At 52.2% G+C, this 26,373-nt stretch overlaps 2 protein-coding genes across 9 annotated transcripts in view; one reads left to right on the plus strand and one right to left on the minus strand.

Moving 5' to 3' along the window:
• Slc38a12 (solute carrier family 38 member 12) overlaps positions 1-21,532 on the minus strand; it is a 62,277-nt gene extending 40,745 nt beyond the window's left edge. Inside the window, exons 1-8 of the mRNA XM_048452055.3 lie at positions 21,408-21,532; positions 20,717-20,828; positions 12,497-12,618; positions 8,968-9,049; positions 8,555-8,651; positions 7,856-7,936; positions 4,837-4,936; positions 4,381-4,489 (exon numbers count right to left, since the gene is read on the minus strand). Of these exons, the coding sequence (XP_048308012.1) occupies positions 4,381-4,489; positions 4,837-4,936; positions 7,856-7,936; positions 8,555-8,651; positions 8,968-9,049; positions 12,497-12,618; positions 20,717-20,761 (636 nt within the window). The 5' untranslated portion in view covers positions 20,762-20,828; positions 21,408-21,532. The remainder of the gene's footprint in view (positions 1-4,380; positions 4,490-4,836; positions 4,937-7,855; positions 7,937-8,554; positions 8,652-8,967; positions 9,050-12,496; positions 12,619-20,716; positions 20,829-21,407) is intronic.
• Positions 21,533-21,626: 94 nt separating this feature from the next.
• Nat9 (N-acetyltransferase 9) lies at positions 21,627-25,817 on the plus strand. 8 transcript variants are annotated; one of them, XM_048452062.3, is made up of 7 exons: positions 21,627-21,692; positions 22,246-22,331; positions 23,472-23,581; positions 24,066-24,209; positions 24,978-25,037; positions 25,203-25,297; positions 25,391-25,817. In XM_048452062.3, exons 2-7 carry the CDS (start codon positions 22,255-22,257, stop codon positions 25,625-25,627), a joined length of 723 nt encoding a protein of 240 aa, XP_048308019.3. In that variant the 5' UTR covers positions 21,627-21,692; positions 22,246-22,254; the 3' UTR covers positions 25,628-25,817. The 8 variants fall into 8 exon arrangements, with proteins under 8 accessions (XP_048308019.3, XP_087765926.1, XP_048308020.3 ...); XM_087909800.1 differs by having other exon boundaries at positions 21,635-21,737; XM_048452063.3 differs by having other exon boundaries at positions 21,652-21,776.
• The last annotated feature ends 556 nt before the right edge of the window (positions 25,818-26,373 follow it).

Here is a 26,373-nt window from a genome sequence, read left to right on the forward strand (position 1 = left end):
CTGTGAGAGGACCTGAGGATAGCCCACTGAGCCAGGCTGTCTGCCTCCATCCGGGGAGCCCGAGGAAGCCACTCTCTGGGATGACAGCATGAACTTGATGGTGTGATTGGGAGGCCTAAACCAGGCACATGGAAGCCACTGCTAATATGCCATGCCAATGTCAGGTGTGCGGAGCACTCCATGATCCCAGCACGGGGGAGGTGGAGGCAGGGGGATGATTTGGTAACATGATGAGTTCACAGCTGAGACTTCAAGAGCCCCTAGCTATAAAACAAAACAGTGCCCTGAAGGCCAACGGGAAACAAGCCTCACCACTTCGAGGTGAACTGAACTAAGACAGAGAAGCTCTCAGAACTTGGCTATGGGGTCTCACCCCTCATGAAGAGGACACAATGTCCTTGCCTGTCTGTGCCTTCAATATTCTGGGAAGAAACATTTGTGTTGAAAAGAGGAACTAACTGATGTCTTAAATGTCACAGACCAAGGGCTGCGCTACAGCATAGGGCAATCAAAAGAAGTGGGGGGGGCGGCGTTGAGAAGGCTCAGGAGGAACCCCCTAATGTAACCTGGCAGGCTGACCTGCTTCTCTAGAAAGAGGCTGGCAAGCAGCGCTGCTCTGAGCTCCCACCTCTTCTTCAAAGAGGACTCTGGATGGAGTCCGGGGAAGATGACCTCCACCCAGAGAGAGGCAGGGGCCCTGCCAGTTGTGAATCGGCTGCATCTCTCCTCCCAGTCAGCTGTGCTCCAGAGGTGGATCTCAGGACTCCTGCTGAGGGCAAACTGGGGTCACCTTGTCCTATCCCAAGCCCTCCCGCTCAACAGGGCCAGTTTGTGGCTGGGCTTCCCACAGGCTCAGCTCAGCTCTGCCATCTGTGCTCTGTTGGGCTGGTGCCTGTTGATGCCCGTGACCCTGAGCATCTGCCCACCTGAAGTGGCGGATGTTGCCAGCTCTCAGCTCTTGGGTAGCCTCCGCTGACCCATGATGACCTGCGGGAGGATGGGTGCTGGCTGGAGACCCGGGACAAGAGGCAGGATGGCAGGCTGGAAGTGCTGCAGGAACCAGGAGTTGCAGACCAGAGCCGCAGCTGGCACCAGAGGAGAGTGGCCCTAGGGCAGAGCCCCGCCACACACACTCCCATCGCTTCACCGGGGCCCTGGCTCCTTGGCACTGTGGCACAGAATCAAAACGGCACGTTTTTCTTTCCTTAGGTGTGTATGGTGTATGCGTGTGAGGGTGCACCCACTTATATGTGGGCATGTGAGAGCCAGCGACATGCTCCTGCATCAGTCACATGTCTCCAGTATCAACCCCCACCTTATCTTTTTGAGGCAGGGTCTCTTGCTGAACTTGGAGTTGACCATTTTGGCAAGACCAGCTGGCCATGAGCCCCTGGGATCATTTGGCTTCCCTTCTCGTCCAATCCTGGCCCTGCACTGAGGTTAGATACGCAGGCCTCCGAACCTGGTTTTCACATGGGCGCTAGATATCTTAACTCAGGTCCTCACCCTACCTGTTGAGCCCTCTTCTCAACCTCGCCACTCAGTCTGCCTAGTCCCTGACACATTATGACTCTCGTCCCTCCAAAGCCAGCACTAGGACAGGCACCAGTGCAGAGGCAAGACTTCGAGTCTTTTGAGTCGGGGCACCTAACACTTGCTCACTTTATCTTTCAGGGGGGGCAGGGGAAGGGGGCCAAGGACCTAAAGTCACCCGAAGCAAATCCTGTTAACTCTCACAGGCCCGAATGACAGTCCCCGGGTCACTGCCGACCTGAGAGTGTACTCGAAGCAGTGGGTGACACAAGGGACCCTCAGCACCCCCAGCACCCAGTTCTGAGACTAACACGAGGATGAAGAAGGAGAAGCTGACTCAGCAGCTGCACTGGGAACCATGGGAAGTGGCTGGGGGCCAGCATGGGCACTAGGGAGCGAGGAGGAATTTCCCATGTCTTAAGGGAATGGGCGTTGGGAGGCAACGTGTAGTGCTGGTGGAGAAAGCCAGCTTCTTGACGTCATCAGACACTACCCATAGGCTGGTCTCAGAGGTAGTTAACATCCCTCCTATTCTCATTCTCTGTGCGCTTCTCAGGGGCTTTCCTGAGCTGGTTTTCCAGAGGACTGTCTGCAAATTAAGCCACAACAGAAAAGCCTGCTTCTTTATCCCACAGAACATGCTGTTCCAGAATAGCAATGAAGACACGGCCATTATGGAGTCCCACTAAAGATGCAGGCCAGCAGGAGAGAGCACCATTTGCCTGGGATGATTTATGTGTGGGGTGGGAGGGTTCTTTCAGTCGACTCCTACCTGCTTGCTGACCTGCTAACGCTGTGGGTGGACCCTGAAGAGCTGGTGGTGAGAGGCATGGTAGAGCCTTGGGGAGGGATGGACCACTTGAACTTGGATGATTAGAGGCCAGGTTAAAGGATGTTGGTCCCACCTCTGAGATCCACAGAGGCTGCTTGCTAGGGTCTATAGTTCTCCTTGTTGGGAGGGAAAGATGCCCTGAGCGTCTGCCAGACTCAAGCCTGAGGAAAGATGCCAACACCTTTGCCATCTTCTCTCTAGCTCCTTGGGGGGAGGGGAACATACAGACAGATACAAGCCCTAGCACTGCTGTTAGGAGGCTGTGCTCTTTCCTGGACCACAGACTTGGGAACTGCACGTGAAGCTGAAAAGCAACTTCCAAGATGATGCCCGGTCATCAGCCCTCTGAACTGGGTAGAAGAAGGCAGGCAAGGTGCAGGTTCTGGGGCTCAGGTACGACAGTGCCTACTACTCAGAGGCTCCGGGAGGTGGGGGGCACTAGTCTTCCCCTGCCTGCTCTGAGGGCTGGGCCTCTCAGGCTGGAGGGCCGGCAGGTACTGGGACAATTAGCTCCCTGAGTTCGAAGTGCGACACCTGGGAGACAAAGGCCTGTCTGCTTTCCTGAGGGGTCCTTTCTGTTCTGTCAGTTACTGGGACTCAGGGAGGGGGGCGTCCATCACGGGGAACAATTTAACACAGCGATAACAAAGCTTCTGAGTAATTCACCGAGCAAACGGCAGTGGCCAGTACTCCCTGTGCTCAGCATCTACTGCGCTGCAGGGTGGGGGTATACCGGCGGAGTCTGCAGACTGCGGCAGCTTCCTCTGGTGGGGACCCACTACCTGTCACTCCTCCCTGGAGCACCCAGACACCTTCCTCATTCTCCTCCTGTTCCCTACACCTGAGGAGGAAGTGATTTAGAGGGGTCTTAGTCATGGCACGTTGAGATGCTAAGAGGCTAACAAAGCTTTGGCGAGATCTCTCCTGCCTTGGCGCCTGGCTGCTGGTGGGTTCCTGTGCCCACTCCCACGGCTGCAGAGGTGGACCCGGACACAAGATGATTTAACTTGCTATCAAATACCTGCCGGACTTTCAGTGGGAGGATCAAGCACACAAAATCCTAGCCAGGACTGCATGCCTCAGGGGGGAAACAGACCATGGAGTGACAGCGACAGAAACGCCGACAAGACACATCTCCTGAATCCTTGCCTGCAGGATTCTTCAGGAACCTACTTGGCCAGAAAGATGAAACCCATTCAGTAGTCCTTGAGATTATTAAGTCCAGACCCCAGCAACACAGCTGGGGTCCATGGAGCCCTTAGCTGGACCAAGGATGAGCCAGGTCACGAGGCTACTGGCAGAAAGATCCCATTCTCTGCTTGCCGCTTCACATCAGTAAAGCCGCCATGGCCAGGACTGAGTGGCACCCAGCACACCTGATCATGCCCAGGGCCGAGAAGAACCAAGTGGGAGCAGAAAGGACTAAGGGATGCTGCACAAGCAGGAGGGAAACACTCCTGAGCCTGTCTCTGAAGCAGGCAGAGACAAATGGCCTCTGGAACCTTGCCGTCCTATTATCTGAAGCCTGTCTGGAGTATTAGTCAGCTCCACCCCCACCACGCCACAGCACAAAGCAATCAAGAGTGAGGCAGGCAATTCATCCTCTTCCCTCATCCATGGGAAGACAGGAAGAAGGCTGCGCTGAGCCCAACCTGTCTGGAGAGGCTGTCTGGGAAGATGGACCAGTCTTGTCTATTCTGTTCACAAGACCCAGAACCTGCTGTGTGCACCTTGCTGGCCTGGAGTGAGGCCAGCACCCAGAAAGTCTCTGGAACACAAGACCTTGCAGGTACCCCTCAAACTATACTAGTCCACAGCAATCTGCTGGCCTGGACCTAGAGGCCCATTGCAAGCCAGATTTGACCCTGATGCTAAGACCTCACTCTGGAGCCGGAGTGTGGCAGTGTGCAGGACTCCTCTCTGTAGAACGGGCTGAGACAGAAAAGGAAGATGTTTCAGACACTTCTGCCACTCACACTGGCCTGGTGTGCCCCAGGTCGGGAGAGGACACTCACCAGATAGATCCGGTAGGCATCCACACGGCGCAGGGGCCCCCAGCACAGATCAGTGTCATTGTATTTGGTGTCTGTGTCCACGCCACAGGAGTCGTTTCCAGACACACTGCTAAAGAGAGCAATCGACAGACCTGGGCTTAGCACAAGCCCCTGCTTGGCTAGGAAGAGAGTGCGGGCCTGCACTTTTCATAAACCACCACTTAGGATAAGCCACGCTTGTTCGTTCATGCAGCACCATGACCTTGAGGCCCAGGGATCCAAGTTACCCTCTTGATGGACAGGAAAGGGGACAGTGTGATATAGAACATGCCTGGTGAGGACAGAGGACACAGCTGACCTCTGATGTGTGGAGAAGGGATGACAGGTTTGTTTATGGCTTTGACGGAAGACCCTTTGCCCTGCTGGTGGAGGAGGCCTATGGGTCAGTAACAGTGTGGAAAAGAGGGGGCTACTCACCAGGTCACCTGCATGAGGGACAAGGGCACAGCTGCAGCGTAGATGGCAAGGTCTCCGTACAGGTAAATAATGATGCAGAAATAGAACAAGTTGACCCCCACTGAAAGTAACAAAGCCACAGGTCAGGGAGCCAGAGACAGACACATTTGCGTTCTTTTCTGACGGCTGAGTCTGCTGCTTCCGCTGCCCTCAGTTCTTCAGGCCATACGCCTTCTACAGAAGGTAGAAAAAATGACCCCAAATTCCTGTTTCTTATTCTAGCTGGCTACACTGTGAGGTTGGCAGGAGATGCATCAGTTTGGGACTGGTGCCTGAGAGAGCTCGGCATGGCCTGGAGATCAGAGAGAGAACTCAAATCTACACTGGCAAGGTGAAAGAGCCGGCTCGGGGGGCACTTGCTTGCCACCACACCTGAGGGTCTGAGTTTCATCCTGGAGGGCACATGGTGGAAGGGAAGAGCCAATCTCAGCAGGTTGTCCTGTGCCCTACACACAGCCCCCCCACCAAACAAAATAAATACATAAAAATGTAGAAAGGGAAATGGATTTGGGTCTAAAGATCCAGGCTGATGCCCTGAAGAAGCTCAGGCACTGGCACCTGAGGCTCATGGCCCAGACTCCTGGCTCCACGCTTGCATTTAGACTAAGTATTCAAGTTCCCGGTATCACCAGTCTGAAGCAGCTGACTTCTCTGAGGACAGGAAGAAAAATGAAGTGACAGTTCTCTTCTAATCCTGGTGGCTCAGGACAGTCCACAGGTCCCCTGGGGAAAGCCTGGGACATGTCAGTCCTGGGCTATGTGAGGACTCTGCGCCTCAGAATCCTGACCAAAATGGCCAGGAAAACACACACACACACACACACACACACACACACACACACACACACCCATAAGGGCATAGGCACAGTACCCATTTTAAACATAACAGGCGTCATACCCTTACCTGACATGTTAGAATTGACCCCAACATGGCTTGAGGCCCCCGGGGCTGTCTGTCATTCATGACCCCAGGCTCTAGGTACATCCCACTCAGCCTGCCTTTCCTCTCCAATGCCGGTGGTCCCTGTGAGAAGGCATCACCTCCTCCCAGACCCTCTCGGCCACTGCCGAAAGCTACAGTATCGGCTGTTTATGAACTGCCATCAGCCCTCCTTGATCAATAAAATTTCATTACCAGACACAAAGTCGGAGGATCAATGAACTTCCTGAGAGGACATTAATGTCTGGGCCTGGCATTTCTAATTACAAGAAATGAGCGTGAAACCCTGGGGAACCTTTTGTGGAGGGTGCAGCTCTGCCGAAGGTGATAAGAACAACCTGGTCTGAGCTACTAAACACAGCTGAGGGGGGAGCCCTCTGCAGCCCACTCCTCACAGAGGGCATGTGACAGTGTCTGAGGAGCTTTGACAGTAACATCCAAGAAGCCATGCTGGAACTAGAGGCCAGAAACGCTGCCTCAGCATCCTACAATGCTCAGGACAGGCACCACAACAAAGGGTGATCAGCCCCAAGTCACGGGTGCCAAGCCTGAGAAGTCCTGCAGGAGGTACTGGGGAGACTCTTCAACAGCTGGGGCTGCTCCCATACTCACGTGCTACTTCATACGAGACATGGGCAAACAAGACGAAACAAACCACTAGTGTATCGAAACCTTAAAGAAATCAGGGCAGGAGCATGGGGACCTGAGTTCAGATCTCCAGCACCCCAGAAAAAAGCCAGACATGCTCCTATCACCCTAGCGCTGAGGATAAGGAGGCAGGAGGGTTGCTAAGCCCACTGGTCAGTCAGCCTAGATGAACAGGTGAGCTCCAGGCTCACAGGTTCAATGTGAGACCCTGTCTAAAATTTAAGGAGGAAAGAGAGGGAGGGAGACACCTGATGTCAGCCTCTGGCCCCTCCACACATGCATACATGTGCACACACACTCAGCTACACATGCATACACACAAATAAAAAGAGGAATCGGGGCAGGTACAGAACACACTGACGAGCAGTGTGCTAGCCCACTGAAGTACACTCGCTTTTCAAACTTGAGTCTGGAGGAGATCTCCGAATGGCTGCAGGAGGGGACACACACACACACACACACAACACACACACACACACACACGCTCAGGCACTCTCCCTTAGTGGACGGTGAGTGACAGAAACAGAACAAAGGAAAGGCACAGAAGTGGGCTTGAACCAGCCAAGTGGACTTTGATGAACCGTGGCAGTCCCCCTACCAGGCTGGCCCAGCCAGCTTGCGCCCATCCTGGACCAGTCACCAATTTGCACTTTGAGGACAAACTGAGTGCTTGGGGTTTAGTCCCAATCACGAAGATTCCTATTTCTGCAATCCTCCTCTCTCTCCAGAGCCACACTCAAGACCAGAAGGAACTGGCAAAGATGCCCCACTTGGCAAATGGGGAGGCTTTGACAAAGGGGCAGAAGTATCTTCTAAGATAGCTTAGAGGCTGTGCTCCATACCCGAGAAAGGAGGCACAGGTTAGGTGTAGGCACTAAATATTAAACTCCGAAAACAGCCCATTTTCAAAAAAAAAAAAAAAAAAAAGATTTACCACAGAGGCAGAAAAGGATTGACAGATGCAGATTCTGGAGTCAGGTGGATACCTGCAGGTTGCAGCAAATGCCAGCCAGGAACAGGCAGAGCCCGGAAGGAGCATGTTGTCTCAGTTCTCCAGTGCTGGATCTCTGGGTAAAACTGGTATGGGCTCCTAGTGCCCTCTGCTGGCTGACAGGGACAGGGATGTGTAGCAAATACTATGGCTTCTTTTCTGGAAAGTGACCTAGGACCTGTACTAGTTGGATGGATAGCCCTTACTCTTCAGGCCAGGGGACAGCGAGGACCCCAGGAAGACAACGGAAAGCAGGTCAGGCCTTGCAGCTGGACAGCTCCTCCTGTGTTCTGCTACCCATGTGCCCTACCCTTCAACACGGAAGCCCATGACCAAGGCCAGGAGCTCAGCAAAGGTCGAATGTGCCCCTGTCCCACGCACCATCCCTGAGTGACCGTTACCTTTATTGAAGAACATGGAAGCCATCTGCCCCATTTCCACCCGGTCTGTGATTTCAAAAAGGTTGGCTGATGAGCGTCTCTCTGTAGGGCCAGAACAGACAGGGATGTGGTTGTTCACCAGAAAAGCCCTGAAAGGGGCTGCTTAAACTCTGGAAATTCTCTAGAACAAGTAAGTCTCCAAGCTTCTCCAACTCTTCAAACTTTTTCTCCCTCACTGCTGGGTCCCCAGCTCTCCTCTGCTGACCTGCATTTCCCATGCTGTTCTAATATTCTAACATTTTTTGCTTCAAGCGTTTGAAGTCTTTTTATTTATTTAATTATTTGTGTGTGTGGTGCTGGGGATGAAGCTCAGAGCTCAGGGACGAGGCAGTGAGGAAAGGGTATACGTGTGAGCGAGGATGAATCCGGAGAGGTACGTGAATGCAGGCAGATCATATTTCAGCAACAGTAGAAGGGTGGGAAACTGAGGCATACAGTTCAGGTAATGGCCAAACTACACAGAGGAGGCAGAGCCAGCGGAGGCCAGGCCCATGTCCAGCACCCCCGGGCCTGTGTTCTGTGTACTGAACCCCACAGCCCTTCTAAACTGACACCTGAGAGGATGCCGGCCCGGAAACTCCCCAGGAACCTCTCTACAGAGACAGGGAGCCCTGTGGACTAGGGGGAGGTGTGAAGCTTGCCCAGCGGCCCAAGACTTACGCACAGACAGGATGGGCCGTTTCTCTGCCCGCTCATAGTTGTCTTGGGTGAGGATGTCACTGTCTGAGGCCGTGGAGGAGTCTTCTTCTTCCTCTTCCTGGGAGACAGGAGAATGGAGAGGAGGGGAGGAAGAGACATGGACAGAGATGAGTGCACAGTGCTAGAAACCCCAGTCAACAGGGGCCCTTCCTCGGCTCACTCTCTTCAGAAGGTGGAGAGAGCAGAGCCTCTGGGACAAAGGTTCAGAATGACGGTGAACTCCAGGTGACTGTGTTGGGGACTGAGGTTGCAGTGCTGAGACAGCAGTTACTGGGTGTGCCCCTTGGGTTTTATCTACTTAGCTGTGGCCCTGGAGAGAAGCCTGCCGAGACTGCCTTAGAGGCACCACCCGAGGATGAGGGCAATGCACACACCTTGTGGATCTCCATCCTCTTCCAGCGGAGCTGGGCGTTGGCTGCAGCCATGGCCTCCATCACAAAGGTGGTTGTCACAAAGCTGAGGAGGAAGCCACGTGTTAGCGACATAGAGAAGGTCGCAGGAAATACAATCTGGCCCAGGCAACAAATCTGCAGCACTCTCTCCTCTGAGAGCTGTTCCCTACAGAAATCCTGAAATGGTACTCCCTAGCCACAATGCATGGTTCTGGGCCAGTGAGATGGCTCGGTGGGCAAGGGTGTTAGCCGCCAAGCTTGACAGCCCAGTGGATCACAGGGGCCCACCTGATGGAAGGAGAAAACCCTTTCCTACAGGAACATGCACGCTCACACACACTAAATAAACATAAAAGAGAAACTAAAGCGTCATTGTGCACACTGAGTGATTCGTTTTTACTTAAAGTCATCACCGACATCAGAACCGATCTCCAACGCATGGGAGAAAGGCATGAAAGGAGCCGGTGGAAGGTATGCCAGCTAGTTTTGGGTTAACTTGACACCAGCTACGGTTGACCGAAGGGAGGAAACCTCAATGAGAAAATGCCTCCAGAAGAATTATTTTTTATTTTATGTGTATTGGTGTTTTGCCTACATGTCTACATGAGGGTGCCAGATCCCCTGGGACTGGAGTTACAGACAGTTGTGAGCTGCCATGTGTGTGCTAGGAATTGAACCCAGGTCCTCTGGGCGAACAGCCAGTGCTCTTAACCTCTGAGCCATCTCTCCAGCCCCCCTCTAGGGCATTTAATTAGTGACTGATGAAGAGGATTCAGCCCGTTGAGGGTGATGCCATCCTTGGGCTGGTTTTACAAGAAAGCAGCAGGCTGAGCAAGTCATGGGGAGCAAGCCAGTAAGCAGCTCCCATCCAAGGCCTCTGCTTCAGCTCCTGCTTCCAGGTTCCTGCCCTAACATCCTTCAGTGATGGACTATGGTGTGGAAGTGTAAGCAAATAAACCCTTTTGTTCCCAACCTGCTTTGATCATAGTGTTTCATCACAGCAATAGCAACCCCAACTAAGACTGCCGGGGTGGGGGTGATGTGGGCAAAGCAGCACTACTCCCAGAAAAGGGCCTGTTGGGGCGAACACTAGCGGTCTTCTGAGGTGGCAGGTTGACTCACAAGGGGGCCTCTTAGACCTTCTGGAAGGACAGCAGGCAACCTTCCCTGCTTGCCAAACACAGAGCATGGGCCATCTTCCTATTAATGTGAGGGCCGTGGGGATGGCTGGCTGAAGCTGCACCTGGACTCTAGAATCAACCCCTTCCTCTGACAGCACTTTCATTTCCTAAATAATCTGACTCATCTTTAAATAAGCTTGTTTTCCTGCTTCTCTAAATGGAAGCTGGGAAATGGCACCAGACACAGCCCAGAGCCTATCGGGCAGTCAGAAGGTACTGTGCTCCCATTCGCAGGCGATACAGGGTGCAGCCTTCAGCTGCTGCAACCCTGGGCACAAATCTACTTGGGCAACACCTGTTTCCCCGTGTTTGAGGCCAGCACAGCCGTGTCCCCACACCCTCCAACACTGACATCAGCCAACAGTAAATGCTCAGCCGTGCAGTCAGGTGGGAAAGGACCCGCTGAGCTGCTCAGAGCTAAGCCTGCATCATCCCTTCACCAGAGGATAAGGGAGGCGAGGTGGGGAGGCCAAGCCTGAAGAAGCCCCAGAAAGGGCTCTCATTATCTTGCCTAACTGAATCTTCTGCGGACTCCGCATTTCCATGTCTTATTGGAAGCAAACTGAAATCAATCTTAATTAAGGCATAAGAAAGCTTCTTATGGCTGCACAAAGCCAACTCATTGATCATACTCAAACATAAATGGCTTAGCGGGGGGGGGGGGGGAGGGGTATGGCAGCCCCTACTGCAGGCCTCCAACAACCACTTCCCTATCAGATGCCTGTTCTGAAGGACCTTTAAAGGGGACACAGTGACATAAGGACAAGGACCCTGAGAGCTCTTGGTCACCAGAGTACGAAGTATGTAATTAGCCAACAGTACTCTGAGGTTCACCCCAAGGTTTCCTAAAATAAGAGCACAAAGAAACCCCAAACCTTGGGTGTGACCCCCTCCCAGGAGCCTCTTCTGGGTCTGTTTACTTCAGCTTTTATCTTTGTTTCATTCTTTCTAGGGTGCCCTTCCCCTCAAACCTCAAACACCCTTGGCCCTCCTTGAATCCGGTCTCTCCACCTCCCTAGCCCCCCTCCGGCTATGCTTTATCCTTTTCTCTTATCAACTTGCTCTACAATTTATGGGTGACTTTCCCTACTCCGTCCCCACCCCTGATGTGGTCAAGTCTACACGGGCAGAGTACCAAACTGAGGATGATGTACAAGAAGAGCTGTCTCTCAGGTGAGGTGCTCTTTAGAGGTGTCTACACGTTCCCCTCCCATTTTCTGGGGGTGGTGGTGGCAGTATTTGCTCTGTAGTTGAGGATGACCTACTGATTGTCCTGCAGCTGTGCCTTCCCCCAAGTGCTGGGATTACAGGTGTGCACACCTGCCTGGCTTCCTTCTGTTTTTAAGATTTATTTCAATCTTTATTTTTATTTACTTATTTATTTTTGCCTGCATGTACGCATGTGCACTGCATTGCCCGTGGAAGTGAGAGCATCGGACCCCCCCGCTGAAACTGCAGAGGTTGTCAGCCACTTTGCAGATGCTGGGAACCAAACCAGGTCTCAGCAAGAGCAACAAGTGCTCTAAACTGCTGAGTCATCTCTCCAGCCCCCACTCCCAGGTCTTTAACATGGATTCCCACCTGGTGGACAGGGGTGGACTTGCCCCTAAAGTCCCACTGTGATGGGACTTCTGAGTGATACTGGAATCCCTAAGAGGAGGCTCTGTCTGCTCTGAGGCGCCAGCTGCTGACCCCTCTAACATCTGGTTGACAAAGCAAGTGTTCCTGGAGGCCTGGGTAGGTGGGCCGGAATCAAGGCAGATACTTAAAAAACTGATTGCCCCTGTATGTGTGTATGTGTGTATGTGCATAAAAAACTGATTGCCCCTGTATGTATGTGTGTATGTGCATGCACATATACCTGTGTGTAGGTGTACATGTATGTGTGTGTGTGTCTGTGTGTGTACACATGTGTATATGTGTGTGCCTGGGTGCTTTTCATTTACCTGGTGAATTATTTTAAGCAAATCCTGAACTGCAAACTAATTCCCCAGGCAGCCTTCAGGTCTGCTAAACTCCTCTTTAGTGGTTAGCTGCTGTTTTCTCAGAGAGCAAGGACTGATGGTTAAAGAGATAAAACTCAGAGCAGGGAAGCTGAGTCAGCCAGGACTGGCTGGTCAGCACCTCTGAGACAGACCAAGGCCTCACTGGTGTCCTGGCTCAAGGCCCGGGTGACCCTTGGATCCATCTTCCTTACTCTGGGCCAACTAGCTTAGGACCTGCTTCCCTACACATACGGGAAACAGCAATCTTCCTACTGTCAAGAGCTCTCCAGTTCTGTCCCCTGCCCAAGGACATGGCAGTTCACCCTCCACCCCCACAGCTCTTACCTCATGAAGCCCAGGAATACCAGCAGGATGAGGCTGACGAGCCACCCGGCAGTGGCAAAGGCCTTGGGCATGGTGAGCGCGCCTGTGCCCACAATAAGGTTAAACATGTACACCAGTCCGACCTGGAACCAACAAGAGCAAAATTCAGTCGGGATTAATTAGCCTAAAGACAGCTTTGGGTGACATTACAACTGCAGAGATTCACCAAGGAGACGGGAGGGACGGCACCTGAGTCCTAAGGAGCCAGCTCTGTAGCTAGGTGTTGGGAAACCAAGCATTGGCATGGACGCCAGAGAATGACAGTCCTGAGACCTCCATTCCTGTCAATTTAAGTCTGTTTCCGACTATCCAAAGCAATGTCATGGCCACTTGTGCTCTGCTCAGCCTGGCTGGGCTTCCTGAAGACAGACACCACAGGTAGGACACCGACCTCCAGAACCTCCCAGAGAGGGCCAATCCCCGGACTCCCTCCTCCTCTGCACCAGGCCTCATCACTGCCCACTGGGCAGCAACATCCACACACCGCTGGACTGCATCCTTCTCCCTATACCAATGGCAGGACTGTGCTGTTGTTTTGTTTGAGACAAAGTCTTGTTACATAGTCCTGTCTGGTCTAGTGCTGTGTAGCCCAGACCAGCCTTAAACTCAGGCAATCTTTCTGTCTCAGCCTTCCGAGCCTTGGGATCATAACTATGTATCACCACAGTTGACTACCAAGTTCAGGATGTAAAACAACAGTGAAACTTTGAATCCCTATTCAAGGACAGAGAGATGGCTCAGAGGGCAAAGGTGCTTTCTGCCAAGCCTGATGACCTGAGTTCAATCCCCAGGACCCACACAGTAGGTAAGAACTGACTTCCACAAGTTGCCCCCTAGCTGCCACCCATGTGAGCGTATGCACATGCACACACATACTCACTATATCAATAAGTAAAAATGTAAAATACTGACACATGATTCATGTGCTACAAAATTTAGCTCAAAAGACACCACCAGGGGCTGGAGAGATGGCTCAGTGGTTAAGAGCACCAGCAGCTCTTCCAGAGGTCCTGAGTTCAATTCCCAGAAACCACATGGTGGCTCACAGCCATCTGTAATGAGATCTGGTGCCCTCTTCTGATGTGTGGGCATACATGGAGGCAGAATGTTATATACATAATAAATAAATAAATCTTAAAAAAAAAAGGCATCACCAGACCCAGGTCAGGTTATCTGGGGCATGACAGTGCGCCTCTGGCCTTCTGAATTGTAAGTCAGACTTTTTACAAATGATTGCACCTACAGCAAACACATTTTTACCTTGGTTGGGGTCAATTACATCAAATTGAAGCCACCGTGTACCTGGCTAGCTCAGTCCACTCATCCCATTCAACCATTACTGAGCCTCCAGCGGGCCTGATCCTGTACTTGGAGGGGATTCAATGGCCCTAGACAGACACACCTCTTTGCCTGACAACGCCATCTATCAAGACCCAGGGAGAGACAATGAGGATGGTGACAGCGATGATGCTGAAATGAAGAGAGGAATCACAGCTGTTACGGGGTGATGTAAAGCCCTTTAAATAAGTGGTACTCAGCTGGCTCTGGGGACCCCCGCTCTTGTAATCCCAGAATTGGGAGCCTAAGGGAGGAGGACACGGGTCTGGCCAGCCTAGGTTTCACAGTGAGCTACGGAAAAAAAAGAAAAGAAAGAAAGAAGAAAACCACAAGCCGATGAGATGGCTCAGCAGGTACGAGCGTGCATGAGAAAGGTGGTACCCTCAGTTTGATCCCCTGGACAGACCTGGGTAACGGTGGAGAGAACGACCCCCCAGGGCTGTCCTCCTACCTCCATACAGGCACTGTGTCATGTGCACCCCCTACCCCCGTGTGCCTCTCTCCTTCACAAGGAAATGAAACAGACTACAAAAGAAACAAACAGGTCAAGGGAAGGGACTTCCAGGTACAAAAGTCTACAGCAGGAGAGGTGGAGGGGCTGAAGGGCCTCAAATGTGAGGTTCAAAGGGACACTGAGACAGACAGTGGGGTAAGGACTTTTGAGTCTTAATGCCATGGACAGACAAACAAACAATAGCACAGTGAGGGCTCTGAAGAGAACAATCAGGGCCCCCGTGGCACAAGTGGGGGTGTCTTACAGTTTTTACGATGGAAATAGCTTCCTGGTGTAGCCTGCAACCAGGCTCTCTGACTGCCATGCTGGGAACAGAAAAAGGGGTGGGGAGGTGTGGTCATCCATACTTCCAGTTTTGAAGCAACTCATGTCCTTAGGTTGAGACCCTGGCACTTAGAAGTCTGTTAGCGAGGGGTTCACAATGCCCAGATCTGTGCGAGAGGGAGGCCAGTGCAGGAACTGCGGCAGCTGGAACCTAACATGGCAGTCTTACAGATGTTTGTGTGAAGGGGAAGGCCACTGCAGGAATTGCAGCAGCTGGAACCTAACATAGCAGTCTTACAGATGTTTGTGTGAATGGGAAGGCCGCTGCAGGAATTGCAGCAGCTGGAACCTAACATAGCAGTCTTACAGATGTTTGTGTGAATGGGAAGGCCACTGCAGGAGCTGGAATCCAACAGGTGTCTGTTGGGCTTTCTGAAGGCCATACAGTGAACCAAGCCCTGAGGACACAGAAGTGTCCTTCCTCACGGAAGTGATGGGGGTGCCACGGCTTGAGGGTTTAAGCAGGTGTGATGGGGCAAGACGGTGCAGCTGCTTCCATGGATTCTTGCTGAGGTGGTTTATCTAGAATCTTATCTCTTTGGTGGAGAATCCTGTGGAAAACCACCCAACTCTGTTCTAGGAACCAAAGGTCAGGACGCCCTAACTAACTTATCTTAGCCTTTGTTAAACCTGCTTGCTTGTGGGGAACCTCTTCCAGATAACGGCTTATCTTAGAGTCTGTTAAAACTGCTTGCTTCAAACTGCTAATGCTGTGAATACCCCCCATCATCCCCCACCCCCACTGAGTGATGTGTGCATGAGGGCCTGCCCTTAAAAACCCCATGTTCTGGACACGGGGCCACACCTAAAATCCCCTACCACCCCCAACACTTGGGTTTGGTCCCAGCTGGCTGGAATAAAAACGTTCAATTGGCTATACACCGTGTCTGAGTGGTCATCTCTGGTGCCCGCCCCCCCGACCCCCTGTAACAGGGCACTAACAACAGATCCCAGCTGACCCCTAATGTCACCCTTTGCTCTCCGCCTACCACTATTACAAGAAGCACTAAGCAGGAGTAAGGACTTTATGAAAACAGTCTGGGTGAGGCTCTCATGGTGGAACTAAGAAGGCAAAGGGTTTTAAGAAAGTGACACTAGGCAAAAACTTTATGGGAGAATTAAGTAGTCTAAGATGCATTTGTAGAAGCTGGGCTCCTATAATCCCAGCACCCGGGAGGCAGACGCAGGTAGATCTCTAAGTTTGAGACTAGCCTGGTCTACAGAGCGAGTTCCAGGACAGCCAAGGCTACACAGAGAAACCCTGTCTTGAAAAACAAAACAAAACAAAAAAACAAAAAAAACTAAGAAGCACTTGTACGGTTAGAGAGATGGCTCAGTGGTTAAGAGAACTGACTGTTTTTCCAGAGGACAAGGTTTAGATTCCCAGCACTACATGGTGGCTCACAATCATCTATAAATTCAGTTCTGGGGATCTAATACCTTTTTCTGGCTTCTGTAGGAAGTAAAATCATAAGACGAACATTCAGGGAAAATGCACAAAATTTTTAATTAAAAGAATAAACTAGGGAACAGACAGAAGTTGTCTTGCTTTGTTGCTATTTTTAGGTCCAGAGTAAACACTGTCTGCTGGGAGCTCAGAGAGCCATGCAGGGCAAGGCAGGACTTCTTTGCCATTGGTGGGCCTCAGAAGTCTAAAAATTGAAATTTTGAAATTTATGCTCTGGCAATGCTAAGGCATGCTTGATTAACCCATATATGGCAGTTCTATTGAACTTGTTCATATTGAGTTTCATGGTCTAAGTTTATGAGGACGACTGACCAGGTCTCTTCTTCAAGAGCGCACTAGATCTCATTATAGACGGCTGTGAGCCACCATGTGGTTGCTGGGAACTGAACTCAGGACCTTTGGAAGAGCAGGTAGTACTCTTAACCGCTGAGCCATCTCTCTCAGAAGTCTGGTAACATATTAAATCCTCTTTACATTTGGGAAAGGTACTCAGTGAATGCCAGTCATGAGGAACAGACAAAAGGAAGTCATTCTCAACTCAGCCACAGGCCAGGTCAAAAGAAGCTGTGGAAAGGGAAAAAGAGGTCACATGACAGTGGGGAAAGCAACCTCATTGGAGGGGTGGCAGAGAGTGGAGGAGTAAGACCCTGTTGTGCTCTCCTTGGATAAGCTTACATATGCAGGTTCACCCGACTCCCCTGTGGCTGAACTGGGGGAGGCACAGCCCCAGCAGCCCCATACCCTCATACGGTGTCCTATCTGCCTCTCTTCCATCCAGAAGACACCGATGACACCAAGCACCATCTCCCGAAGAGCCCCTCTGGTGCCAACCAAAGGGATCAGAAGGCAGCCATGGTGTGTGTGTGAGCCTGACCAGGATTTAAGACTGTAGGGCCGGGGAGAAGGCACAGTCAGCAAAGTGCTTGTCGTGCAAACACAAGGACCTGAGCTCAATCCTGAGCACACACACGAAAACCTGGGGCTCAGCAGGGTGCAGAGGAAGAGGCAAGTGGATATCTATGAGTTTGAGACCAGCCTGGTCTAAATAGTGAGTTCCAGGCTAGCCATTATGCAGTAAGACTGTCTCAGAATAACAAATACTCAAACCTAGGATGGGAGCATGTACTTGTTGTCCCAGTAGGGACACAGGAGGACCCTTGGGGTTGGCTGTCCAGCCAGCCTAGCTGAATAGGGAGCTCTAGGTTAAGAGCACTTACTACTCCCGCAGAGCATCAGCGTTTGGACCCCCACCCATGTCAGGCATCTCACAAGCATCACTTCAGAGGATCCAACACCCTCTTCTTGTCTCCGTGAGCCCTGTACCCATTTTCACAAACCCCACACAGACACACACACAGCAGGGTTTCAAATGGTAAGAATAAGCCCAGAGAGACAGGGCAGGAGGAGGGAGGGGGAGGGAGATGGCATCGGCAGTGGCAGGGGTAGCGGTGGTGTGCACCTGCAGAGATGGCTCGGTGGTCAAGACCACTAGGCTGCTCTTTCTGATAATCCAGGTTCAATTCCCAGCTCCCACACGGTAGCTCTAGGGGATCTCATGTCCTTTTCTGGACTCTGTGGGCACTGGTCTCATGGTGCACAGACATACATGCAAGCAAAATACCCCGAAACATAAAACTTAAAAACAATAACCAGGGCTGGAGACATGGCTCAGCAGTTAAGAGCAAGTTAAGAGGCTCCCTTTCCAGAGGTACTGAGTTCAGTTCCCAGTAATCACATGGTGGCTCACAACCATCTAGAGTGAGATCTGGTGCCCTCTTCTGGCCTGCAGGCAAAACATTGTATACATTAAAAAAAAAATCAATAACCCATCAACACACACACACACACACACACACACACACACACACAACCTTATTCTAGGATGGTGGACAAAGAAGCCCTAAGGTAAAGTGGACAAGGTGGTGGAAGGGGGAAGGAATATGAGTCAGAGGCTGGGTGACTTCAGGGAAACAGCTCATGAATTCACAGTGGTAGTCACAGCATGTACAAGACCTGAGCAAATCCCAGCACGGAGGGGGAAGGAGGTTGTGAAGCCAAGGAACCACTGGCAACTAAAAGCTAGTGGGACAGGAGCAGAGTAGCTCCTGGCAAGTGACCCATGCTCAGTAGGAGGCCATGTGTCCCAGAATATATTGGTAGCACGAGCTGAACTTGATGGATTTTTGTTTTGGTTTTGTTTCAAAAAGGACACAAAGTTGAGTGGGTGGGGAAGTGGGGCGGATCTGGGGGGAGCTAGGGGAGGAGGTCAATATGTTCAAAACACATTATACAAAATTCTCAGAAAACTAATTTAAAAAATGAACTCTCAGCATCTGGAGAGATGGCTCAGTGATAAAGAGCACTTGTTGCTCTCAGAGAGGACCCTAGTTCAATTCATAGCACAGGGTGGCTTAAAAACAGACATAGAGCCGGGTGGTGGTGTCGAACGCCTTTAATGCCGGCACTCGGGAGGCAGAGGCAGGCGGATCTCTGTGAGTTTGAGACCAGCCTGGTCTATAAGAGCTAGTTCCAGGACAGGCTCCAAAGCTACAGAGAAACCCTGTCTCGAAAAAAGCAAAAGCAAAACAAAACAAACAACAACAACAAAACAAAACCCAGACATAGCTCCAGTTCCCGGGGGGGAAGGGGTTCCCTGATGTTCTCTTCCAGTCTTTGTGGGCACTGCATGCGTGTGATCTATATATACAGCCCAGACATTCACACACATTAAAAAATAAATCTTCAGGCCGGGCAGTGGTGGCGCAGGCCTTTAATCCCAGCACTCGGGAGGCAGAGGTAGGCGGATCTCTGTGAGTTCGAGGATAGCCTGGTCTACAAGAGCTAGTTCCAGGACAGGCACCAAAAACTACTGAGAAACCCTGTCTCGAAAATCAAAATAAATAAATAAATAAATAAATAAGTAAATCTTTAAAAGAAAAATAAAGACCCACAGGAAGGCGGCTGCTGTCCTCATAACCCTGACACCACCTCCTGGCTAAGCCATCACCATCATCGCCCATCTTGCCCCCACATCTCTCTTCACTGTTAAGATAAAAAACAAGAAATAAAACAACAACAACAACAACAAACCCAGCACTTGTTTATGGCAACCGCAAAGCCCCTGGATTAAATAAAACCCACACACAAGAAATGGGGCCATAAACTGCTTTCCTCCTAAAACTCAGCCACAGCAATGACTCACTTCCTGGTCTCTCAGTTCGCAGTTATTGTAAGAAGCAGAAACCGCAGCAACTTTTAGGGATCGGGCAGGCATCTTACTGCGGACAGGAGACTTGCAACTAGCACATGACCGCACAAACAGGAGGCTCACTGTCCCTTCCATGCCGACATTCGAGAGAGACCTTCCCTGGTCAACTGCAGAGGTGAAGGGGGAGACTTTGTGGCTGTGTGTGAACGGCAGAGCAGCTGTTGAAGCTGGGAAAGTTCTAGAAGGAAGGCTCCGTGGAGAAGAGCCACTTTTCATGGGGAGAGCTGGTAGGACTGTGAGTCAATCCTGGTTATTCACACGATCACCCCCAGCTACGTACGCAGTGAAGGCCCCATGCCGTAATAACCGCGATCGACTGGCTATTACGCAGAGAAGATAAACTGAGTGTGTGGGGGGGAAGGGGGCACAGACTCAAGACAGAGAGAAATCAATCCGTCTAATTGTCATAATTGCAGCCTCTACCAAACGGCAACTAGAAGTCTCCGCAGTTCATCTCTTTCGACATCCACGGCTATAAAAGTTATGCAATTTAAAATCCAGCTAAAGACGAAAGAGGTCGAAGACTCCTGAGGTGGACGAAACTCCAAGACCACAGCTGTCAGGGACTGCCCTTCTGAACGGCAGAATTGTGGACAACCTGTAGAAGCCCCGAGACAGACATCATGGGAGACTAAGAAGTTAGTTGTGTTTGGCTTGACACTCTATGGGAGGCATCGAAAAAGGGAACTAGGGCTGATAAAACAGCACACAGCACTTAAGAACACCTGCTGCTCCTGCAGGGGCCTTGAGTTCAGTTCCCAGCACCCTCACCGGGCAGCTTACAACCACCTGCATCTCCACCTCCAGGGCATCCGGTGCCCTCTTCTGGGATTTGCAGGCGTGCCCACAGCCACATACAGGCGCGTCATTAGAAATAAAAACTTTTAAAAATAACAAATAAATGGAAGGGGAATGAGCCTGATATTTATAGTCTGAGCTGAGACAGTTGGACCCTGTCTCCAGCCATGTGAAGTTTCAATTTCATTTTTCACCAGGGTCTACTTAAACAAGGGCAATCACCAGAACAGTGGGCTTCTTTTTTTTCCCCCTTTTGTTTTGTTTTTGATATACGGTTTCTCTGTGTAGCTTTGGAGCCCATCTTGGAACTTGTACTGTAAACCATGCTGGCCTCGAACTCACAGAGTTCCGCCTGCCTCTGCCTCCCGAGTGCTGGATTAAAGGTGTGCGCCCCCGCCGCCCAGTCTGTGGATTTCTCTAGACACCAGGAGCATGACGGTGAGCAGAACACATTGACAGAGGAAAACTCACATAAGGAGAATAGAGCGCCCCGGTCTCTGTGATTTCACCCGCCATCTCCAGAAAATGAGGAAGGGTTGGCGGAAGAGGCTGCTTCGTACAAGGCCAGCAGCTGCTGCGGCTCCTAAGACGAAAGAGTAGACTTTAATTTTCTGACGGACAGGGATGGGACTTGGGGTCTGCCTCTTTCACCTCCAGCCCTCTGATCTCGGACACTTTGACCTCAGTGTCTGTCATGAAACAGCCTTGGTGGGACGCAGCTCCCTGGACAGTGCCTTCTAACTTGACTGTTGCTATGCACGGCACTTTTCCATTCCTGGATGCCGTTCTCACTCCAAGTACCTGCACTCGCCGTCAAAGCCCTCCTTTAACCTAAGGGTGCTTATATCCACTTCATTCCAGTATCTGTGAGCTCACTTCTACACAGGACAGCCAGCACAGCTGTCTGCCTCTCGGCCTACAGCAGACAGCCAGGGTTTTCCTAGGTCGCCCCGCTATCCTAACTCCTTCCCCCAGAGCTTCTTTTAAATGGGGTTTCCCGCTGCTTCACCTGTCTTCCGCCCTACCTTAGGGTTCCCCACCCTTAAGCCTCCCTCCCTTCTCAAGATCCCGGCTCTGAGCCTCTCCCTCTCCTCCACTCCTGGTGAGACTCCAAAATTCACACCTATCTCCACCGTATCCTACCCTCCCACTCGTCCCAGACCTGCAGCACAGCTAGCTCCGGGCCACAGTGGCCACCGCCTCCAGTTCTTCAGCTGCCACCCGGCACCAGCTGTCCGGCACCAGCTGTCCCGCACCAGGGCCCGCAGCGCGCATGCGCATGCTCCCCAGCCCACCTTCCAGGAGAGCGCGTCGAGAGGGGCACCGTGTTCTGATTGGACGCCTCGCGGGGGCGTGGCCGGGATTGGGCCCCGCGGCTGCCGTCTGCGTGGCGGAAGTGGAGGGTGCGCGCACCCGCGCATGCGGAAAGCCTGGCTGTCTGGCCGAGGTGCTGACGCCTGTTGTTGAGGACGCCTTCCTCGGCGGGGGATGGGTGTGAGCTTGGCAATTTGCAGACTACGGCGGTTAGAGGGTCAAGGAACCACTGTCGTGGGACGCAAAGCGCTGAGGCTTGAGAACTTCGAGTGGGGCGTGGGGGACCAGAAAGAGGGGAGGGCCAGAGCCGGGTGGCGTGGACGCTGGAAGGAAGGTTGGAAACAGGTTTAAAGAGGGGTTGACAAGTCGTTTGAGGGTGGACTCCCCGGACTGGGGCTCTTCGCGTGTGAATCCTAGTTATTTGGCGTTCGGGTTTGATAGATCCAAGTTCTTGGGAATAGAGACCGCAGCCAAAGCTTGGCCCCCGAGATGAGAACCAAGAATTGTTGGCTATTTCGGTTCTTTATCTGGCAAGAGTTTTGGAATCTCTTCTTTCAAATATTTGTGGGGGAAAGGCAGGACGCCCCCGTGTTAAAATAGCCCCACCCGTACAGGAAAAGCCTGAGTTTCCACCCTACGTGGAAAAACACTTGGGGCTCTGAAGTCTTTAACTCTCTCACCTGTAGGCAGCTACAATGAGGCTGAATCAGAACACTGTGCTGCTGGGCAAGAAGGTGGTCCTGGTACCCTACACCTCTGAGCATGTGCCTAGGTAACCCAGCTGGGAGCAGTTGTTGCTGCGTGGGGGGACTGTGGGGATCGGCCCAGTGAAAAGGCCTTCTTCACTCCTAATCTCGGAGCCGGTTTTGTCCTAGGGAGCATTACTTGAGCGGGGCTGCACAACACTCAGGAGGTAGAGGCAGGTGGATCTCTGTGAGATTGAGGCCAGCCTGGGTTACATAGTAAGTTTCCCAGGTCAGCCAGGGCTTCACAGTGAGACTGTGTCTCCAAAGGGGATAAAATTACATCCAGGAAGGATAATGCTGAAGTGGAGAACTTGCTTCCCGTTTCCCCTTTTCACCTCTCAGCTTCCCTTTTGGCTTTTTAATTAGGAATTACATCATCTAAATGTGTGTAGCAAAGAACAAAGACGTCCCTCGTTCTCGGTTACTGATGGCACTTCCATGTGCTTGCTCCAGATGTTGAATGTTGTATGATCTTGATAGCTACTGTTTAAAAGGCCAGAAGTGAGTGGCAGGGACTCCCTGTGGGTGGGCTTCATCAGCAAATGCCTGGTAGATTGAGAAACTGGCAGTGGAGCGGATGCTCCCATCCTCTACCAGTAGTTTTGCTTTGGGGAGGTCCCTGGAGGTCTGCCCAACTGTCTTTGCTGAGGTTGGCTTGGCATATCCTTATCCTCAGGAATTGGAGGAATGTTTGGCTTCACACGGCCTGGGTGGAAAGCTGGACACAGCTTTCTTGGGTGGAAAGGCTGCCCCTCTCTACTGCAGCTTGAGGGAAAGATCTGCCTTTTCTGACTGACCACAGCCTTCTCCTCGAGTCTTCTGACAGTGCTGTGGGGCCTTCATCCCTGTCTTCCTCTTCATCTTAGAAACCATGAACCCGTACTGTGTGTTGGGATTCGTGTCTGTGTTTACACTCGTACTTTAGAGCAATTTGGAATTGTGGTGCTGACAGGCTGACTCTGAGTCCTCTCTGCAAACAGAGCTTGCATGCTTGTTCTCTCAAGAGAGGGTCTCCTGTCACTCAGGCTGGCCTCAAACTCCTGATCCTCCCTCTTCCCCCTCCCAGGTGCTGGGCATCCAGGCCTGTCCCTCTGCACCCAGCGAAATCCATGCTGTTGATCCACCCGTCTAAGACCAAGTCTTCCCCCGACTCCCCGCATCCGCAGGTACCACGAGTGGATGAAGTCGGAGGAGCTGCGGCACCTGACAGCCTCAGAGCCGCTGACCCTAGAGCAGGAGTATGCGATGCAGGGCAGCTGGCGCGAAGATGAAGACAGTGAGAAGCGCCCCTCCCCGCCCCACCCTCCCAGGCAGCCTCCACTTTCCTGTCCTTTCTCACCTCTCAGCTACTGCCCCTCTCGGGGTGTCACTAAACTGTGGTAAAACATTTGGAGGTTGCTTATGCTTGAACCACTTGAAGTGGCCCCTGTGACTGGCTGTATTGTCCTCTTTCCTGAGCAGGCACTGGGCTTGGAGGGATTTAGAGAGAATAAAGCAATTTGATTTCTAGCCATTAATCTAGGCCCTGCCCTCATGTCCTTTGCAAACCTGGTGCAGGTCCTACTCTTTGGGTCCCTTGTTCCTTTGAGTACAGATGCCTCTTGGGGAAGACTGTTTCCCCACTTCAGATCAAAGGCGGACCTGGAACTCTACAAGGCGCCGGCCCCTTTTCGCCTGCTGTTCTCTGGCTTGGGTGGGAACACTATCCTCACCTTTTCCCTTTGAAGACTGCAGACCCTAATGGTTGTGTCCACCCTCAGAGTGCACCTTCATTGTACTGGATGCAGCAAAGTGGCAGGCCCAACCTCGCCCCCCTGAAGAGAGCTGCATGGTGGGAGATGTGAACCTCTTCCTCACAGACCTAGAAGACCCCACCCTGGGGGAGATCGAGGTCATGATTGCAGGTTTGTCCTACCTGGCCCAGGCAGAACTTCAGAGAGCTTAGTGGGTGCCCAGGGGTAGTTCAGTCAGCTGTGGTCAGCTAGCTCTTGACTGTGGCAGCTTGCTCCCTTGTCTCCCACCCAGCATGACGACTAACCCTGGGGTTCATATTTTCTTCCACATCCCTTGGCGTGACTTTAACCTGTGTGTGCACACATGCATCCAGTCTTGGCTTTTGTTCCTCAATGCCATCTTTTTAGGCTTTGTTTGTGTTGTGGGGTGTGTGTGTGTGTGTGTGTGTGTGTGTGTGTGAGTGTGTATGTGTGTGTGTTTGAGACAGGGTTTCTCTTCATCCTGGAGCTTGCCAAGTAGGCTAGACTGGTTGACTGTCCCCGGTACTGGCCAGCCACCACACCTGGCTTTTTTACACGGAATCTGGGAAATCAAACTCTGGTCTTCCTTGCAAACACTTTACTATTGAGCTGTCTCCCCCCGCCCCTCCAGGCCCTTCACCCTTGAGTTTCTAGTCTTCAGGCTCCATTTGTTCCATGCTTAGGAGGGGATCCTCCAAAAAGAAGTGATTCAGATGCTCTGCCATGCTGTGGAGGAGGCCCTTCTGCTTCTCCCAGGAGCTCCCTGGCGAAGGGGACAGGGGGTTCAGACTGCTAGGAGCCTCGTGCCTTCTTTCACGTGCCTGTACCTTTCTTTTCCGTGGGTAGACCAGTGAGCTGTTGCCTGTCAGGGATACTGGAGCCTGGTCCCCGGTCCTAGCACAGTGTGCTTTCTCCTAGAGCCCAGCTGCAGAGGCCAGGGCCTTGGCACCGAGGCGTCTCTCCTGATGATGTCCTATGGTAAGACAGACAGAGCTGAGCACGTGGTAGGCCTCAGCTGAGCCTTCTTCAGGCATGAGGGAGGAGGCAGACGGCAGGCACCTCTACTGCAGGCGGGGACAGGGAGACTAGTGGAGTGGAGGTTTTATTCTACTGTGTGCCCCCCTCTCTCTGATAACTCTGGAGGCGTGACGAAGCTAGGTCTCACCAAGTTTGAGGCCAAAATTGGGCAAGAAAATGAGCCTAGCATCCGGATGTTCCAGAAGCTTCATTTTAAGCAGGTAAGGCTACCCAGAGGAGCGGCCTAGGGAGGTAGAGCTGTTGACGCCAGGAACACGGCTGTGACGCTAGGTCTGCTCTCCCGGCTCCTGCAGGTGGCTGTGAGCAGTGTCTTCCAGGAGGTGACTCTCAGACTGGCAGTGAGCGAGGCAGAGCGGCAGTGGCTTCTGGAGCAGACCAGCCACATGGAGGAGAAGCCCTACAGAGCTGGGTTGGCAGAGCCCGTGACTGCCACCCTGTGTGAGCAGAACTGGAACTGTCCACTCCCCAGGCCAGACAGCTGCACGGGAGATAAATGTCCAGTGTCCCCAGTCTGCTCCAGGCCCTCCTAAGCCTGCCGTGGCCTCCTCTGGCTGGCAGTGGCCAAGAAGACTCCTTCCTACTCCCAACCACGAGCTGACTCTGGTTGCACTTAACAGATGGCTGGCATCCGTCGAGACTGGGGTGGAGGTGGGAACTGGAGGCTGGAAAGCCAGCCTTTCCCCGGGGCCCTTGCTGAGTAAAACATATTTAGGCAGCTTCCCTCGGTCCTTCATTCATTGTCCTCACGGAGAAGGCTGTCCTCTGCAGGCCAGAGTGACCAAATAGTGGACTTGACGGTGGAAGGATAGGTGGTGACCTGTGACGGCGTGGGCTGGCTCCTGCCTGGTGGCTTTGGCTCTGCTTTCAGCTTTTTGGAGTCAGACAGGTCTGAGGGAAGAATGACTGACGCGTGCAGCTCCTTGTATCTGAGGAGCATCCCTGCCAGAGAACCTTGGAGCCTGCTACAGGTGAGACCCCCCTCCTGCAGCATCAGGCTCTCCCCCTTCCCTGCTGTTCATTGCCCGCTTTTGGGCAGTTGCGTCCAATCTGGCCACTAGGGGGCAGCAGAGGCATAGTTTCGGGACGGCCAGGATACTGGCGAAGTTAGAGTGTGCTGGATGGTGTTGTGTTGCGCCCCCATCCCAAGCCTTTTACTTCTGACTGTCCCATACCCTGCCGTTATCTGAGGTAGTCATCAAGAAAGGCCAGGCATATTTTCAAAACAGCTCTGACAGGTTAGAAGTGCATTTGTGTGAGAGATGGTTCTGGATAAAGT

This window comes from Myodes glareolus, chromosome 9, assembly GCF_982192425.1.
Source record: "Myodes glareolus chromosome 9, mMyoGla1.1, whole genome shotgun sequence".
Taxonomy (NCBI): Eukaryota; Metazoa; Chordata; class Mammalia; order Rodentia; family Cricetidae; genus Myodes; species Myodes glareolus.

Excerpts from the sequence above, each read along its gene's own strand:
- Nat9 (XM_048452062.3), top strand. The coding sequence starts at position 22,255 with ATGAGGCTGAATCAGAACACTGTGCTGCTGGGCAAGAAGGTGGTCCTG. Across the intron at positions 23,582-24,065 it reads CTGGCGCGAAGATGAAGACA|AGTGCACCTTCATTGTACTG; the intron begins GTGAGAAGCGCC and ends GTCCACCCTCAG. Across the intron at positions 25,298-25,390 it reads AGAAGCTTCATTTTAAGCAG|GTGGCTGTGAGCAGTGTCTT; the intron begins GTAAGGCTACCC and ends CGGCTCCTGCAG.